Source organism: Pongo abelii, chromosome 4, assembly GCF_028885655.2.
Source record: "Pongo abelii isolate AG06213 chromosome 4, NHGRI_mPonAbe1-v2.0_pri, whole genome shotgun sequence".
Lineage (NCBI taxonomy): Eukaryota > Metazoa > Chordata > Mammalia > Primates > Hominidae > Pongo > Pongo abelii.
The window spans coordinates 147,944,897-147,964,633 of NC_071989.2; the positions used below are offsets into that span (position 1 = coordinate 147,944,897).

The 19,737-nt window shown below is 43.3% G+C and overlaps 1 protein-coding gene across 1 annotated transcript in view; it reads left to right on the forward strand.

The window, feature by feature from the left end:
- The window catches only part of UBE2D2 (ubiquitin conjugating enzyme E2 D2), a 71,471-nt gene that overhangs the window by 25,418 nt on the left and 26,316 nt on the right, over nucleotides 1–19,737 (forward strand). Inside the window, exon 2 of the mRNA XM_002815954.5 lies at nucleotides 14,698–14,761. Within this exon, the coding sequence (XP_002816000.1) occupies nucleotides 14,698–14,761 (64 nt within the window). The remainder of the gene's footprint in view (nucleotides 1–14,697; nucleotides 14,762–19,737) is intronic.

Here is a 19,737-nt window from a genome sequence, read left to right on the forward strand (position 1 = left end):
TGGTACTCTACTAAGCATTAACCCACTCAGACATTTGAGTGCCTCTCATGTTCTAGTCTCTACAGAATGCAGTGAAGAATATGATATACCTTGTCTCTCATTCAGGGAGTCATAATTAAACATTAAAGGGGTAGAGGTGAGTTTGTGCAGAGGTTAACTTTTGGTAGTTGTGGATAAATTAAAAATGAAACATAGGGAGGCTGAGGGAGGGGAATCAATTGAACCCGGGAGGTGGAGATTGCAATGAGTCGAGATTGTGACACTGCACTCCAGTCTGGCGACAGCGAGACTCTGTCTCAAAAAAAGAAAAAAGAAAAAAAGAAATATAGCTATATAGTACCATATATGATACTAGATTTGTATAGTACAGTTAATAAAATAGCTTCCTAGGAAAAGGAGGCCCATAGAGAATAAAGAGTTAAGATCTTTCTCATCCTAAGAAAGATAAGTCTATTCTTTTTAATTGCAAATGTTTAGTGTTGATGTTTTAAAACCATAACTGCTGTTGTGAAGATAGATAAAGATTATCTGGGGTCTAGCTTAGAATTTTTTTTTTTTTTTAAATCTCAGAATTTCATATTGGTTTCTCCTTTGTGAAACTTTAAACGTGGTAGGCAAATTTTAATGTCTAAACTGCAATTTATTGGATATAAATAACTTATAAGATGGAACTCACTGACTTTAAAACTGCTTTTCCCATAGCTGACTTTTCCTACTTAACAGTGATAGACCTTATTCTCTGACTTGCTGATTCTAACTAACACCCTCCACCCCCTCTTCAAGTGTAGATCTGGTTTTGTATTTAAGGTCAATGATGAGTCTAAAAAAGAATTTTCTTAGGCCGGACACAGTGGCTCACACCTGTAATCCCCACACTTTGGGAGGCTGAGGCGGGCAGATCATGAGGTCAGGAGATCGAGACCATCCTGGCTAACATAATGAAACCCTGTCTCTACTAAAAATACAAAAAATTAGCTGGGCGTTGTGGCGGGCGCCTGCAGTCCCAGCTACTCGGGAGGCTGAGGCAGGAGAATGGCGTGAACCCAGGAGGTGGAGCTTGCAGTGAGTCGAGATCTCGCCACTGCACTCCAGCCTGGGCGACAGAGCAAGACTCCGTCTCAAAAAAAAAAAAAAAATTTTTTCTTTAAAATGTCTATAGTTTTTTGAATTATTTGTTTTATGTTAGGGTAATCAGCATCTTCTTTTGTTAAACAGAATTTTAGACCTTTTACTTTATCAGCATAAATACAATATAGTGCCTTGTTTAGTTTTTATAAAAAATATTTTTAGAGACAGAGTCTGTTGCCTAGGCTGAAGTACAGTGGCACTATCGTAGTGTTACCAGGGGTCCTTGCTCCCAGAGCTCTCAAGATGGTGGTGGGCCACTTCCAAGATGGTGGCAAGCCTTGTGTTCTCTGACCTGGGGTTGTTGGCCTCCCGGATTCCAAGGAATAGAATCTTCGGCCATGCCGTGAGTGTTATAGCTCTATTAGAAGCCGTGGGTCACGGAAGAGAACCGTGGAACCCAGTGACTAGTGTTCAGCTGGATAGGACGAACCCAGGCACTTAGCCATGCAGGAACAATGGCAAGCCTTTAGCCCGATCGGGAGTGGTAATGGGCGTCTCACTGGATCAGGAGTACAGTGGACACCCTGCTCCATCCGGAGGGATGGAAGTCAGCAGCGGGTCTGCGACGGCAGCAAACAATAGTGGTGGACAGTGAGTGAAAGCGCAGCTCAAGCCATAACAAACATGGACGAGGCCGCGGTGGCTCACGCCTGTATTCCCAGCACTTTGGGAGGCCGAGGTTGGGGGATCACGAGGTCAGGAGATCGAGACCATCCTGGCTAAGATGGCAAAACCCCGTCTCTACTAAAAATAAAAAAATTAGCCAGGCGTGGTGGCAGGCCCCTGTAGTCCCAGCAACTCGGGAGGCTGAGGCAGGAGAATGGCATGAACTTGGGAGGTGGAGCTTGCAGTGAGCCAAGGTCGCGCCACTGCACTCCAGCCTGGCCGACAGAGCGAGACCCCATCTCAAAAAAAAAAAAAACAAAAAAACAAAAAAAACACGGGCCAGAAGAGTGCAGTTGCAAGATTTAATAGAGTGAAAACAGAGCTCCCATACAAAGGGAGGGGACCCAAAGAGGGTAGCTGTTGCCGGCTCAAATGCCTGGGTTTATATCCCGATCATTGTCCCTCCTGCTGTGCTCTCAGGCAGTAGATGATTAGCTATTTCTTTACCTCCTGTTTTTGCCTAATTAGCATTTTTGTGAGCTCTCTGATTGGTCGGGTATCAGCTAAGTTGCAAGCCCCGTGTTTAAAGGTGGACGCGGTCACCTTACCAGCTAGGCTTAGGGATTCTTAGTCGGCCTAGGAAATCCAGCTAGTCCTGTCTTTCCATGGCTCACTGCAGTCTCCAACTCCTGGGCACAAGTGATCCCCCAGCCTCAGCCTCCCAAGTGGCTGGGATTACAGATGTGCGCCACCATGCCTGGCTAAATGTTTCTATTTTGTAGAGATGGAGTCTTGCTCTGTTGCCTACGCTGGTCTTGAACTCCTGGCCTCAAGCAATCTTACTGCCTCAGCCTCCACTGCACCTGCCTTGCCTTGTTTAGTCTTTTTTTTTTTTTTTTTTTTTTTTGAGACGGAGTTTTGCTGTGTCGCCCAGGCTGGAGTGGAGTGCAGTGCAGTGGCACAATCTCAGCTCTGCAACCTCCACCTCCCAGGTTCAAGTGATTCTCCTGCCTCAGCCTCCCAAGTAGCTGGGACTACAGGAATGCGCCACCATATCTGGCTAATTTTTGTATTGTTAGTGGAGATGGGTTTTACCGTGTTGGCCAGGCTGGGCCTTGTTTAGCTTTACTTTCTGGGTTGTGATAGTGTAAGCTTTTAATTTTTAACTAAATGTAGTAGTACAACAAATTAGATTATATAAATGACAAATTTTGTTAATGTCTTTATATAGCATATCATTAAAAGGGATAGGCTTCATGAGAAAAATCTTTTTTACCTAGAGAAAATATTGTAATCCAAAAATTAAGTATTTGTATATTTGATCACTACTGGAAGCTGTCAACATTGTCACACAGATTGCATTTTTAAAGGATTTCCTGGAACCTGACGTAACTTCTTTAGTTTTTTGAGATAGGGTCTTGCCCTATCACCCAGGGTGAAGTGCAGTGGCTACTCATTGCAGCCTCGACCTCCTGGGCTCAAGTGATCCTCCCAGTTGTAGATCCTCCTGCTTGTAGTTCTAGCTAGTCAGCCTCCCGAGTAGCTGGGACTACAGGTGCACACCACCATGCCCAGCTGATTTTTAAATGTTTTGTAGAGACAAGGTCTCCCTATGTTGCCCAGGCTGGTCTCAAACTCCTGGGCTGAAGCTATCCTCCCTTGGCCTCCCAAAGTGCTGACAGCCTCTCTTGCTTTAAATAATCTTCTTAGCAGAGTGTCTTTGGTTTGCACCTGTAATCCCAACTACTTGGGAGGCTGAAGTGGGAGGATTACTTGAGCCCAGGAATTCAAGGATACAGTGAGCTATGATCAGGCCACACTGCATTCCTGCCTGGGTGACAGAGCAAGACTCTGTCTCTGAAAGAAAAAAAATAGCCCGGGCACGGTGACTCGTGCTTGTATTCCCAGCACTTTGGGAGGTCAATGTGGGCAGATCACTTGAAGTCAGGAGTTCGATACCAGCCTGACCAATATAGTGAAACCCCGTTTCTAACAAACAGTACAAAAATTTGCCAGGCATGTTGGTGTGTGCCTGTAGTCCTAGCTACTTGGGAGGCTGAGGTGGGAGAATTGCTTGAACCTGGGAGGTGGAGGTTGCAGTGAGCCGAGATCCTCCAGCCTGTGCGACAGAGTGAGACCCTGTCTCAAAAAAGTAACCAAAAAATAACAACAGTTGCATACAGTGCTTGTTTTGATGGAAACAATTATTGAAATGAAGGCTGTCTAGAGTTTTTAAAATACACTTAGAAAGTAGTGATTTATTTAGAAGAAAATGGCTTTAATAGTTGAAACATCTCAATAAATAGCAAAATTAAATAACAAATCATTTGTTGTATGAAACATTAACTATAGGGTTGACAAGGAAATTATAATTTAAAAGTGGGGGTTGGTACTTTGTTTTTTTTTTTCTTTTTTTTTTTTTTTTGAGGTGGAGTCTTGCTCTGTCGCTCAGGCTGGAGTGCAGTGGCGCAATCTTGGCTCACTGCAAACTCTGCCTCCTGGGTTCACACCATTCTCCTGCCTCAGCCTCCCGAGTAGCTGGGACTACAGGTGCCCACCACCACGCCTGGCTAATTTTTTGTATTTTTAGTAGAGACGGGGTTTCACTGTGTTAGTCAGGATGGTCTCGATCTCCTGACCTTGTGGTCCGTCCTCCTTGGCCTCCCAAAGTGCTGGGATTACAGGTGTGAGCCATCGCACCCGGCCGGGGGTTGGTACTTTCTAGTTAAAGTGAAGTGTTTACCTAGTACTCATGTGTACAAAAGTATTTACCAAATCGTTGTGATAGTGAAAAATAGGAAATAAAGGATCTGTTGTGATTTAGACATAGAGTAGCAGAATAAACAGTAGTAGAAAAAGTTGAACAAGCCAGCCTGGCCAACATGGTGAAACCCCGTCTCTACTAACAATACAAAAAATAGCTGGGCGTGGTGGTGGATGCCTGTAGTCCCAGCTACCTGGGAGGCGGCTGCAGGAGAATCGCTTGAACCCAGGAGGCAGAGGTGGCAGTGAGCTGAGATCACACCACTGCACTTCAGCCTGGGCGATAGAGCAAGACTCTGTCTCAAAAAAAATAAAAAAAAATAGGAAAGAAAAAGGAACAAACTAGATCTACCTGTGTATCTTCGTGGAAAAATATCTCAATATTTTGAGGGAAAGCAAAGTACAGAAGAATACATGCCATGTAACACTATCTAAATAAAAGTTTAAAAACATGTAAACAGTACTGTCTTGTTTATGGACTCTTAGAAAAAAGTATAAAAGAATGCATGGGAATGATAAACACTGTATATTTAGGGTATTAATCAGTTCTGGGAGGGTACACAGGGGATGTAGATCCAAAGCTAGTATGGCGATGTTAAGACTGGGCAAAGCTGGGTTGTAGGTTCATGGTGGGTATTTTCTCTTCTTTTTTTTTTTTTTTTTTTTTTTTGAGACGTAGTCTTGCTCGGTCGCCCAGGCTGGAGTGCAGTGGTGCGATCTTGGCTCATTGCGATGTCCGCCTCCCGGGTTCCAGTGATTCTTCTGCCTCAGCCTCCTGAATAGCTGGGATTATAGGCATGTGCCACCACTCTCAGCTAATTATGCATTTTTAGTAGAGACAGGGGTTTCTCCATACTGGTCAGGCTGGTCTCGAACTCCTGACCTTAGGTGATCTGCCCGCCTTAACCTCCCAAAGTGCTGGGATTACAGGTGTGAGCCACTGCGCCCAACCTATGGTGGGTATTTTCTTTTTCTTTTTTTTTTTTAAAGATGAAGTTTCGCTGTTGTTGCCCAGGCTGGAGTGCATGGTGCAATCTCGGCTCACCATAACCTCCACTTCCTGGGTTCAAGCAATTCTCCTGCCTCAGCCTCCCAAGTAGCTGGTATTACAGGCATGCACCACCACGCCCAGCTAATTTTGTATTTTTAGTAGAGACAGGGTTTCTGCATGCTGGTCAGGCTGGTCTCGAGCTCCCAACCTCAGGTGATCCACCCACCTCAGCCTCCCAAAGTACTGGGATTACAGGCATGAGCCACCGCACCCAACCCATGGTGGGTATTTTCTATACTTTTAGTTGCTTTGAATCTTTTTAGAGGGAATACAAAGTTTAATCTCAGATAAGCTTACCATGTCTTCTTACAGTTAGTTCACGGAGAGATTGATACTGATACATGTTTCCATCGGTTTGTCTGTCTTTATACTAGAAGGCAACAATATTAAGAGAGAAATAGAAAATGAGAGTGCTAAGGGATTAAGTCTGTCGGCTCCAGATAATTTGATTTGTCAGAAATTATGTCTTTCAAACTCATGTAAGTTAATTATGAGTTACTAATATTTCCTGAGTTTTAAAAATTCATAATTTTAAAATATGTAAGCAGTTATTTTCAAATATTAGCTTAAGTGTTATGCTGGGAACATAAGCAAGTAGTAAAAATTAAATTGTTTCTGTTGCAACCCTAGTTAAGATAGGAGTGAGGCAGGGAGAATGCAGGTACTATAGTAATGACAGACTGCTCCCCTTCAATCTGTCTTGAAAACCTGGGGCCGGGCGCGGTGGCTCATGCCTGTAATTCCAGCACTTTGGGAGGCCAAGGCGGGCGGATCCCTTGAGGTCAGGAGTTCTCAAGACCAGCCTGGACAACATGGTGAAACCCCCTCTCTACTAAAAGTACAAAAATTAGCCGGGCCTGGTGGTGGGCGCCTGTAATCCCAGCTACTCAGGAGGCTGAGGGAGGAGAATTGCTTGAACTTGGGAAAGACAGAGGTTGCAGTGAGCCAAGATGGCTCCACTGCAGTCTAGCCTGGGCGACAAAGCAAGACTCTGTCTTAAAAAGAAAAAAAAGGAAAAAAAAGAAAACCTGGAACACACCTTGGCCTTCTAAGTCTCATCTGTTTTTCCATTTTGTGCCATTTTGCGCCATTTTGCCCTTTGCCCTCCCTTGCTTTCCCCTCGAATCTTCTTGGTAGTGAGTTTTCTAGTATCACCTTTTGTCTCTGATGCTTTTTAACTCATCAGACATAAAAGTAATGAGCTCTGGTGTGCATTATAATTCCTTGAGGCCTTGTTAGAACAGTTTGGCTCCACCTCAGAGTTTCTGACCTGGTAGTTGTGGGGTAGAGCCTGTGAATTTTCATTTCTAATAAGCTTCCTTGTGATGGTGATCCTGCTGTGTCAGTATCTCAGTTTTGAGAACTACTGGTTTAACTGTTCTTTCTTTGCAATTCAGTAATCTTTTTTTTTTTTTTTTTTTTAAGAGATGGAGTCTTGCTCTGTTGCCCAGATTGGAGTGCAGTGGCACGACCTCGGCTCACTGCAACCTCTGCCCCCTGGGTTCAAGCAATTCTCCTGCCTCAGCCTCTCGAGTAGCTGGGACTACAGGCACGTGCCACCACGCCCGGCTAATTTTTTGTATTTTTAGTAAAGATGGCGTTTCACTGTGTTAGCCAGGATGGGTCTCAATCTCCTGACCTCGTGATCTGCCCACCTTGGCCTCCCAAAGTGCTGGGATTACAGGCATGAGCCACCACGCTTGGCCACAGTTCAGTAATCTTAAAAGAGGTTCAGCTTAATTTCCCAAATAACGTGATTCTCAGACATTTCTTTTTTCTTTTTTTTTTTTTTTTTTTTTTTTGAGACAAAGTCTCGCTCTGTTACCCAGGCTGGAGTACAGTGGTGTGATCTCGGCTCACTGCAACCTCCGCCTCCTGGGTTCAAGTATTTGTCCTGCCCTCAGCCTCCTGAGTAGCTGGGACTACAGGCAAGCGCCACCACGCCCAGCTAATTTTTGTATTTTTAGTAGAGACAGGGTTTCACCACGTTGGCCAGGCTGGTCTCGATCTCTTGACCTTGTGATCCGTCCGCCTCGGCCTCCCAAAGTGCTGGGATTACAGGCATGAGCCACTGCACCCGGCCGATTCTCAGATATTTCTAACTTGTACATTTCTAATATTTTAGATCCAGATTTAAAGAACCATGATATAGCAGAACACTCAAGTCCTTACCCTTGGGTTAGATACTTTGTATTTTGTTTTCTTATAAAATTGGGAATAGGTCTAAATGATCTCTTATGACCCTGAAATTTTATATATACATACATATTTTAATACATGTTTTAATATGTAAAATATGTAATATAATGTATACATTGTTATATATACATTGTTCTATATAACATATACAAATACGTATGTATTGATGTATGTAATAAACACATATGTAACATTAAAACATATATTAAAATATGTACTTTTTTTTAGAGATGGGGTCTCACTTTGTTGCCTAGGCTGGAGTAGAGTGGCATGATCCACTGCAGCCTTGAACTCCTGGGCTCAAGCAATCCTCCTACCTCAGCCTCCCAGGTAGCTAGGACTACAGGCTCCCTCCACCATGCTGGGCTAATTTAAAAAAAATTTTTTTGTGGAGATAGAGTCTCACTGTGTTGACCAGTCTGGTCTGGAGCTCCTGGCCTCAAGCCATCCTCCCACCTTAGCCTCCCAAAGTGTGGAGATTACAGACATGAGCCACCATGCCCAGCCCTGAAATTACAATGCTATGAATCATAATCTTTGTTTAAATATTTTCATAGTGTTTAAATATTTTCATAGTGTGATTTTAACCACCAAAGAGCCTTGATTTGTATAGCAATATTCAGACAACTAAAACTTGACTTTAGAGCCATTTTTCTACAAAGTTAATTATAACCTCTCTCAGTTTCCCATCTTGTTCCTTTCACCTTACACCATAGGGTGAGGACCAACAGGGTAAACAAATCTTTCCCATGCTATTTTTATTTTGTTTCATAATTGTTATGATTGGGGAAGGAGGGTGGTTTAAAAATAGCTTGTGAAGAAGCATTAATTTTTACCGACTAATAGCTTAAGTTGCCTACTCAAGGATATAGTGAAAGGGAAATCTGCACATCCCTTGAAGGATGCCTTCCCCTCAAGGAATTTAGAGGGTTTCTTTTTGCTGTAGTGTTGTGATATATATAGATGTCTTAGGCTTTCAAAGTTTCAGTGTTCTACTTTAATTATCTGTTTTGTTTTTTTTTCCTTATATATATATTTTTTGAGAAACAGTCTCTATTGCCCAGGCTGGAGTGCAGTGGCATGATCTCTGCTCACTGCGGCCTCTGCCTCCCGGGTTCTAGCGATTCTCCTGCCTCAGCCTCTTGGGTAGCTGGAATTAGAGGCATGCACCACCACACCCGACTAATTTTTGTATTTTTAATAGAGACCAGGTTTCACCATGTTGGCCAGGCTGGTCTTGAACTCCTGACCTCAGGTGATCCACCCACCTCGACCTCCCAAAGTGCTGGGATTACAGGTGTGAGCCACCGCACCTGGTCAATAATCTTTTTATAAATTGAGAATGTTCTACTTTAACTGTCAAAGTTCCTTACCCCATCACTTTTTTCTATACATAATTATATATACATTCCTGCCTCAGTATCCATGAAAGGTTGGTTCCAGGTCCTTCCATGGATACCAAAATCTACAGATGGTCAAGTCCCTGATATAAAATGGCATAGTATTTGCGTATAACCTGTGCACATCTTCCTGTATACTTTAAGTCATCTCTAGATTACTTATAAAACCTAATACAGTGTAAGTGCTCTGTAAATAGTTGTTAAGCTGTGGTGTTTAGGGAATAATGACCAAAGAAGTCTGCACATGTTCAGTACAGACATGATTTTTTCCCCAGTGTTTTTGACCCACAATTGGTGGAACCCATAGACACAGAGGGCTGGCTGTACTTTATTTCCCTATTCTTCTTTCTCATAAAATAGAAAGTTGAAATTAATGTATAGGTGTAAAGCCAACTGTTAAAACACAGCCTGATATATTTGGGTATTATTTTTTTCTACCCACATGTTCCAACTAGATCGATGCCTTTATTAAATTTTAAGATTCAACTTCAGTTTTCATCATGATGTAGAGATACCAGTTTTATAGATTGTATGTTTATTTGCCATAATTGGGTTTTCACTATTTAGATTACACCCCAAATGACAGTTTTTTGTTTTTTCTTGAGTCGGAGTCTCGCTCTTGTCACCTAGGCTGGAGTGCAGTAGCACGATATTGTCTCACTATAACCTCTGCCTCCCAGGTTCAAGTGATTCTCCTGCCTCAGGCTCCTGAGTAGCTGGGATTACAGGAGCCCCCACCACGCCCGGCTAATTTTTGTACTTTTAGTAAAGATGGGGTTTCGCCATGTTGGTCAGGCTGGTCTCGAACTCCTGACCTCAGGTGAGCCACCATGCCCAGCCATGATGACAATTTTTAACAGCTATTTTAATCCACATTTATAGTTGGGATAATTCTTGCACAGACCCAGTTGGTTAAAAAAAGAAAAAATTTTAAAGGGTAATTTATTTTTCAAATGGGCAATATACACACTTTTATAAAATTCAAAATGTGTAAAAGCAGTGTATATATAGTTCTCATTCTCATCCCTAAGCTTTCCTTCCTAAAGGCAATTATTTATTAACTAGTTTCTTGTGGGTTTTTTTTTTTGTTTTTTGTTTTTTGGTTTTTTTTGAGACAGAGTCTCACTCTGTTACCCAGGCTGGAGTGCAGCGGTGAGATCTGGGTTCACTGCAACCTCCGCCTCCCTGGTTCAGGCAATTCTCCTGCCTCAGCCTCCCGAGTAGCTGGAACTACAGGTGCGTGCCACCATGCCCGGCTAATTTTTGTATTTTTAGTGGAGATGGGGTTTCAGCACGTTGGCCAGGCTGGTCTTGAACTCCTGACCTCGTGATCCGCCCACCTCAGCCTCCCAAAGTCCTGGGATTACAGGTATGAGCCACTGTGCCTGGCGTTTCTTGTGTATTCTTGGGAGATATTTTATGCACATGTAAAGATGGATAGTTATGTGCTTTTTCTTTTTTAAAAAAGATCTGTTTCTGAATCCGAATGTCCTGTGTGTGTGTATGTGTGTGTGACGGAGTCTCGCTCTGTCGCCCAGGCTGGAGTGCAGTGTCACAATCTCAGCTCACTGCAACCTCCACCTCCTGGGTTCAAGCGATTCTCCTACCTCAGCCTCCCCAGTAGATGGGATTACAGGTGTGTGCCACCACACCCAGCTAATTTTTGTATATTTTTTAGAGATGGGATTTCACCATGTTGGTCAGGCTGGTCTTGAACTCCTGACCTCGTGATCCACCCGCCTTGGCCTCCCAAAGTGCTGGGATTACAGGTGTGAGCCACCGTGCCCAGCCCAGATGTACTTTTAAGAATAAAAAACTGGCCAGGCACTGTGGCTCACACCTGTAATTCCAGCACTTTGGGAGGCTGAGGCAGAAGGATCACTTGAGTCTAGGCATTAGAGACCAGCCTGGGAAACATAGTGAGACCTTGTCTCTGCATTAAAAAAATAATGATAATAATAGGCCAGATGCGGTGGCTCACTCCTGTAATCCCAGCACTTTGGGAGGCCGAGGTGGGCAGATCACGAGGTCAGGACATCGAGACCATCCTGGCTAACACGGTGAAACCCTGTCTCTTCTAAAAATACAAAAAAAAATTAGCCGGGTGTGGTGGCGGGTGCCTGTAGTCCCAGCTGCTCAGGAGGCTGAGGCAGGAGAATGGCGTGAACCTGGGAGGCGGAGCTTGCAGTGAGCCAAGATCGTGCCACTGCACTCCAGCCTGGGCAACAGAGTGAGACTCTGTCTAAAAAAAAAATTAAATTAAAAAAATAATAATAAACAACTTTGAGATACAGTATTACAGTAAAATTTAGTGTACAATTTGAGTTTTGACAAATATAGTTGTCCAATCTCTACCAAAATAATGATTTTGAACATTTCTATCACTCCTCAAATGTTCTTCATGTCTCTTTTATAGTTATTCCCCCTTCCAACTCCCTCCAGCCACTGGAACCATGGATCTGCTTTCTGTCACTGTAGTTTTGCCTGTTCCAGAATGTCATATAAATGGAATCATACATCATGTAGCCTTATGTCTGGCTTCTTTCACTTAGCAGTATGCTTTTGAGATTCAGCTGTATCAGTGCCATCAGCCAAGGAAGTGTTGAATGAGTGTGTTAAATGTCTATTAGCCTAAGTTTGGCTTAGGGTTTTAAAATTATATTGGCTCCTGAAATGGACTGATGGATCTTGTATTCTGCTTAGATAAATCTTAGCTCTTGAGTTAAAAACCTTGATGTCATTCAGCATGGAAAAAAAGTAACTCAGTTTGAAAGGAGCAAAAGATTAAAGTGAAATCAAAAGTAAAATTCCACTTAATGAACATGGCAGGACTTCAGAATTGTTCAATTCAATTGTTAAACTGTTAAATTCAAGTTATATTTTAATAACAACCTGTTGCTATAGCAGTGTCTTAAATAAAGCCAGGTGTTCTTAGTTATACCAACCTGTGCTGTCAGTAATATTTGAGAATGGGAACTATACAGTAGGCTATTACTTTTTTTCTTGAGATGGGCAGAAAATCTCTACTTTAGAGACACAAAATCCAAAATTTGAGATATTTGAGTAAGTTAATCGTTATCTCAATCCAGAGCCTTCTTTTTTTCAAACTCTATTTCTTTTTTTTTGAGACGGAGTCTCACTCTGTCGCCCAGGCTGGAGTGCAGTGGTGCGATCTTGGCTCACTGCCAGCTCCACCTCCCGGGTTCACGCCCATTCTCCTGCCTCAGCCTCCCGAGTAGCTGGGACTACAGGCACCTGCCACCATGCCTGGCTAATTTTTTATAATTTTTAGTAGAGATGGGGTTTCACCATGTTAGCCAGGATGGTCTCAATCTCCTGAACTCGTGATCTGCCTGCCTCAGCCTCCCAGAGTGCTGGGATTACAGGCGTGAGCCATTGTGCCTGGCCCTTTTTCAAACTTTATTTCTGTACTTTATGCTTTGTAGTTCAAGCTTACAGACAGGATGAAACAACGTAAGAGTCTAAATGGTTTTTGGATTTAAAAAATCTTAGACTTTACTGTTTTTACTGTTGTAGTTTTAAAGTATAATCAAAACTAGTTCTTCTTGAGAACTTTCTTTTTGTCTCAAAAACCAAGCTGAAGGGAAATGGAATATAGTATGATTTCCTGCCTTGTGATTTTTCAGGCATCCCCACCCAATAACAAGTCTCAAGTTTCCGGGCTTTTATGTTTAAAAAGCTGAAAAGCTGGTAACTGGTTGTAAAGCATTATTACAGGTAGACCAGTCTCTGACTACACAGCTTTTTTTTTTTTTTTTTTGAGATGGAGTCTCCCTCTGTCGCCCAGGCTGGAGTGCAGTAGCATGATCTCAGCTCACTGCAACCTCCCTTTCCTGGGTTCAACCATTACTTCTGCCTGAGGCTCTCGAGTAGCTGGAATTACAGGCATGTGCCACCACTCCCAGCTAATTTTGTGTTTTTTTAGTACAGACGGGGTCTTGCTATGTTGGCCAGGCTGGTCTCAAGCTCCCGGCCTCAAGTGATTGGCGCCGCCTTGGCCTCCCTAAGTGTTGGGATTACAGGTGTGAGCCATCGCTCCTGGGAACTACAAAGCTTTATGGTGGCTTTTATTACTTCAGTCAGCCTTTTAAAATATATTCCCTTTTTTTTTTTTTGAGACAAAGTCTCGTTCTGTTGTCCCAGGCTGGAGTGTAGTGGCATGATCTTGGCTCACTGCAACCTCTGCCTCCTGGATTCAAGCAATACTCCTGCCGTAGCCTTCTGAGTAGCTGGGACTATAGACATGCACCCACTACGCTCGGCTAATTTTTGTATTTTTAGTAGAAATGGGGTTTCACCATGTTCACCAGGCTAGGCTGGTCTCGAACTCCTGACCTCAGGTGATCCTCCCGCCTCGGCCCCACAAAGTGCTGGGATTACAAGCGTGAGCCCCTGTGCCCAGCCTAAAATATATTCTTTCAAAGTTTTTTCTACTTTTAGAACCCTGGTAGTGGACTTCCACTGAAAGCGTATCAACTTGTCAGATGGTCCAGTATAATTTTGGAACATTTATGACTTTAGGAGCTTGTCCCAAGTGTAACCTAATAGTTTTGAGGTACAAAAATTGGCCTTAAATTTTTTTTTTGAAAAATAATAAATGAAATGTTTACATTAAAACAATTTTGGCCAGGCGCGGTGGCTCACGCCTGTAATCCCAGCACTTTGGGAGGCCAAGGTGGGCAGATCACCAGGTCAGGAGATTGAGATCATCCTGGCTAACACGGTGAAACCCTGTCTCTACTAAAAATACAAAAAATTAGCCGGGCGTTTGGGTTGGGCACCTGTAGTCCCAGCTACTCGGGAGGCTGAGGAAGGAGAATGGCGTGAACCCTGGAGGGAGGTGGAGCTTGCAGTGAGCTGAGATCGCACCACTGCACTCCAGCCTGGGCGGCAGAGCGAGACTCCGTCTCAAAAAACAAACAAACAAAAAACAGTATTTTTGGTTCTTTAATACATAATACATGTTTTTTGTTTGTTTGTTTTGAAATGGCGTCTCGCTCTATCGCCCAGGCTGGAGTGCAGTGGTGCAATCTTGGCTTACTGCCACCTCCGAGGCCTCCCTGGTTAAGGGGATTCTCCTGCCTCAGCCTCCTGAGTAGCTGGTATTACAGGCATGTACCACCATGCCCAGCTAATTTTTTCTGTCTTCAGTAGAGACAGGCTTGTTGGCCAGGCTGGTCTCGAACTCCTGACCTCAAGTGATCTGCCCGCCTCAGCCTCCCAAAGTGCTGGGATTACAGGTGTGAGCCATCGCGCCCGGCCCATAATACATGTTTTACTTTCCTCATTGTATTTATTTGCTAAGCTCTGAACAAAGCAAAAATGACCCACTTTAAAAAAATACACATTGCCTTGAAGAATCCAAAATACCTTAAAGATTCACCAGTCTACTCATCTCTTACTCTGAAGGAATGCTCTTAAAAGAGTTTCACCAGCAGGACAGAGAATATTGGTAACAATATAAACTTTAGTAATGGATAAAAGGTACATTTATGTTGAATATATTTCTTTTCTTTCTTTTTTCTGTAGGAATTGAATGATCTGGCACGGGACCCTCCAGCACAGTGTTCAGCAGGTCCTGTTGGAGATGATAGTAAGTATTTAAAAGGAATAATGGAGTAATAGCATAACAGTGGTTATTTTGTGTGAAGAAACAATTACGGTATAGGGAAGAGGCAGTGTTTAACCCTTAGTGGCCCATGAAGGGAGCAACTCTATGTTCATCTCTTTATCATCTGTGTTGTTCATTACATTTTGAATCTTCTGCCAGGTATTGGCTATATCGTTGTTCTGGTCCTCTCCTACCTTACCTTCATCCCTTCTGGGTATTTTCCTGGAGTGAAATATTTGAGCTTTTACCTACAACTAGCTATTATTCTTGAGTAAGATAATACTAAGGATGATAGTATATGTGTCTGTGTCTGACTTTCTGCTGACTCATACTTGTGCAATCAGGTCTTTATTTATTTTTTTCTTGAGACAGGGTCTCGCTGTGTCGCCCAGGCTGGAGTGCAGTGGCATGATCTCAGCTCACTGCAGCCTCTGCTTCCTGGGTTCAAGTGATTCTCGTGCCTCAGCCTCTCGAGTACCTGGGATTACAGGTGCATGCCACCACACCTGATTAATTTTTGTATTTTTAGTAGATTCGTGGTTTCGCCATGTTGGCCAGGCTGGTCTCAAACTTCTGGCCTCAGGTGATCTTCCCGCTTTGGCCTCCCAAAGTGCTGGGATTACAGGCATGAACCACCACACCTGGCCAAAAGCAGGTCTTTATTTTTAATGTCCAATTTATCTGCTTAATTTTGTCTAAAATAATTTATGAGATGATCTTAATGCATACATTAGATGATAATTTCCTCTTTGTTCCACTTCATTTCAACATAATTTTTTCCCATATAGTGTCTTTTAACTTTTTTTAAAGAGGGGATATTTGAATGAGACTATGCTATGTGATGTAAAACTAATTCACAAAAAACTGTAACATTTGGTTGGGTGTGATGGCTCATGTCTCTAATCCTAGCACTTTGGGAGACCGAGGCAGGTGAATCAGTTGAGCCCAGGAGTTCAAGACCAGCTTGGTCAACATGGTGAAGCCCTGTCTCTACAAAAAATACACAAAAAAATTAGCCGGGTATGTTGGTGCAGGCTGGTAGTCCGAGCTACTTGGAAGGCTAAGGTGGGAGGATTGCTTGAGCCTGAGCCTGGGAAGCAGAGTTTACAGTGAGCCAGGACCATGCCACTGCACTCCAGCTTGGGCGACAGAGTGAGACGCTGTCTCAAAAAATAAAAACAGGACGGGGCGTCGTGGCTCATGCCTCTAATCCCAGCACTTTGAAAGGCTGAGGCGGGCGGATCACGAGGTCAGACGTTTGAGACCATCCTGGCCAAGATGGTGAAACCCCGCCTCTACTAAAAATAGAAAAAAATTTAGCCAGGCATGGTGACAGGTGTTTGTAATCCCACCTACTTGGGAGTTGAGGCAGACAACTGCTTGAACCCAGGAGGCAGAGGTTGCAGTGAGCTGAGATTGTGCCACTGCACTCCAGCCTGGGCGACAGAGTGAGACTTACTCTCCAAAAAAAAAAAAGAAAAAAAAATTTGTAACATTTAACAAATATTTTAAAGTGTGCATACTTACAAACACTTGTGTAAATATGTAGATTCAGACCAAAATGAGTACATGGTTAAATTAGCTTATGTTTAATATTTTTTTGTTTGTTTGTTTTGTTTTTTAAGATGGAATCTCACTCTATCGCCCACGCTGGAGTGCAGTGGCGCGACCTCGGCTCACTGCAAGCTCCGCCTCCTGGGTTCACGCCATTCTCCTGCCTCAGCCTTCCAATTAGCTGGGATTATAGGCACCTGCCACCACACCTGGCTAGTTTTTGTATTTTCGGTAGAGACGGGGTTTCGCCATGTTGTTGAGGCTGGTCTTGAATTCCTGACCTCAGGTGATCCACCTGCCTTGGCCTCCCAAAGTTCTGGAATTACAGGCGTGAGCTACTGTGCCCGGCCTCAAATTGTTTTTTCCTGATTTTTCTTAATAATGTTGTGTCTGGGCCCAGCACAGTGGCTCACACCTGTAATGTCAGTGCTTTGGGAGGCTGAGGCAGGCAGATCACTTGAGCCCAGGAGTGCGAGACCAGCCTGGGCAACATGGTGAAACCCTATCTCTACAAAAAACTACAAAAATTAGCCTGGCCTGGTGGTGCATGCCTGTAGCCCCAGCTACTCAGGAGGAGTTTAAGGTGGGAGGATCGCTTGAGTCCAGGCAGTTGAGGCTGTAGTGAGCCAAGGTTGCACCACTGCACTCCAGCCTGGGCAACGGGAGCGAGACTCTGTCTCAAAACAAAAACAACAACAACAACAAAGAAAAACGGAAAAAAAGAATGTGTCTGGTCTGCTAAATCCTGAAGAATCAAAGCAAGGCCCTTTTACAAGGATTACTTTACAAATAGATAAATATTATAAATTATGAGTCTAAGTACATGTCATGAAAAAACTCATTTACATTATTATATTCTGACTTACCTAGCGTGAGTAACTATAGTATTTGGTACCAAACAAGGCAGGCTAAGTACTTAAACCATACAAAATGATTTAGTAAGTGCTCTTACACACATTGTCTCATTTAAGCCTTACAACAACTCATTTAAGTGAGTGGAGTAGAAATTTTAAATTGTTTTAGAAAAGAGTACCATGAGAATCTCATGGAGATTCTCCATGTGGACTAACTCTCAGGTTTTCTGATTCTAGTTTGTCCTTCCACTGTATCATATGGGCCACATCCATCAGTGTACTCTTTCTATTCAGTTGGAAAAGTGCTTTTAGGTAAATTCCTCCAAGTTAAGAATGGCTGAAAATCTTTAATTAATAGTGGTTGGAGTCAGGGGATTTGATTTCAATTTTGAAGTTTTCTTTAGCATGCTAAAGTAATTTGTCTTTGCTTTGCTTCTGCCATAGTTAGAACTATACATTTCTTTCTCAGGTTGAAAAATTGTTCCCTTTGGAGAGTTAAATAAAACTCTCCCACAGCCAAGTGCGATGGTTCACGTCTGTAATCCTAGCACTTTGGGAGGCCAGGAGTTCAAGACCAGCCTGGCCAACATGGTGAAACCCTGTCTCTACTAAAAATACAAAAATTAGCTGGGCGCGGTGGCGCCTGCCTGTAATCCCAGCTACCCAGGAGGCTGAGGCAGGAGAATCGCTGGAACCGGGACGCGGAGGTTGTAGTGAGCCGAGATCACGCCACTGCACTCCAGCCTGGGTGACAGAGTGAGACTCTGTCTCAAAAAAAAAAAAAAAAAAAAAAAATAGGCTGGGTGTGGTGTCTCATGTCTGTACGCCTGTAATGCCAGCACTTTGGGAGGCCGAGGCAGGTGGATTACCTGAGGCCAGGAATTCAATCAAGACCAGTCTGGCCTTGGACTCGGGTGAAACCCTGTCTACTAAAAATAAAAATACAAGAAATTAGCCAGGTGTGGTGGTGGGAGCTGTTATCCCATCTATTTGGGAGGCTGAGGCAGGAGAATCGCTTGAACCCGGGAGGCAGGGGCTGCAGTGAGCCGAGATCGCGCCATTGTACTCCAGCCTGGGCAACAAGACTGAAACTCTGTCTCAAAAAAACAAACAAACTCTCCCAAAGCTAATCAGTAAGAGAAAAACATAGATATTATTAGACTGATGTCATCAAAGTTAAAGATATACAGGCTGCAAATGATGCCATCACGAAAGTGATAAAACATATAGAATGGAAGAAATTATTGCAAGTCATATATCTCATAAGGGACATATATCCAGTATATTTTTTAAACTTTTTTTTTTTGAGACGGAATCTCGCTTTTGTCACCCAGGCTGGAGTGCAGTGGTGCGATCTTGGCTCACTATAACCTCCGCCTCGTGGGTTCAAGCAATTCTCCTGCCTCAGCCTCCCGAGTAGCTGATTATAGGCACGTGCCCCGCTGCCCAGCTAATTTTCGTATTTTTGGTAGAGATGTGTTTCACCATGTTGGCCAGGCTGGTCTTGAACTCCTGACCTCAGGTGATCTGTCCACCTCTACCTCCCAAAGTGCTGGAATTACAGGCGTGAGCCACCCCACCCAGCTGTTTAAAAACTCCTATAACTCAGTATAAAAATAAATAACCAATTAAAAAATAGTCAAAGGATCCGAGTAGACATTTCTCCAGAGAAGATGGCTAGTAAGCACATGAAAAGATGCTCAACATCATTTGTCATTAGGGAAATACAAATCAAAACTACAGTGAAGAAAAGCCAGGCATAGTGGCTCATGCCTGTAATCCCAGCTACTGGGGAGACTGAGACTGGAGGATCACTTGAGGCCAGGAGTTTTATGTCAGCCTGGGCAACAAAGCAAGACCCCATCTTTAAAACTAAAAATTAGCTGGGAGTGGTGGCTCATGCCTGTAGTCCCACCTACTCACAAGGCTGAAGCAGGAGGAACACTTGAGCCCAGAAGTTTGAGGCTGCAGTGAGCTATGATTTGGCCACTATACTGTGGCTTGGATGACAGATTGAGACCCAGTCTCTAAAAAAAAAAAAAAAGGGTATTGATCAGATCTTTCTGATGAACCCCATATAAGAGTACATCAAGTATGATTGGATAAGCTAAATGTCCTTTTGTCATTTTATTTTTGTTATAAGGAGTCAGAATTTAATCTTAGAAAAAGGAAGAGAGAAACTGTTGGCCTTTTGAAACTTTTGAGCTCCTTTTGACTATCCTGGTACCCAAATCCCTCAGTACCACATGTTATTGATATTTAGTGTAAAAATAAAGTGGAGACTTGTGCTTTATTTTAAAACATCCAGATTTTAATGTTGATATTTAGTATAAAAATAAAGTAGAGATCTGTGCTTTATTTTAAAACATCCAGATTTTAATGTACCAGTAAATTTTTTTTCACTTTCCTGCAAAGATCTGGTAAGCAGGAAGAAATGTACTTCCTGAAAGAAGTAAGCAGCCGGGCGCGGTGGCTCACGCCTGTAATCCCAGCACTTTGGGAGGCCGAGGCGGGCGGATCACGAGGTCAGGAGATCGAGACCATCCTGGC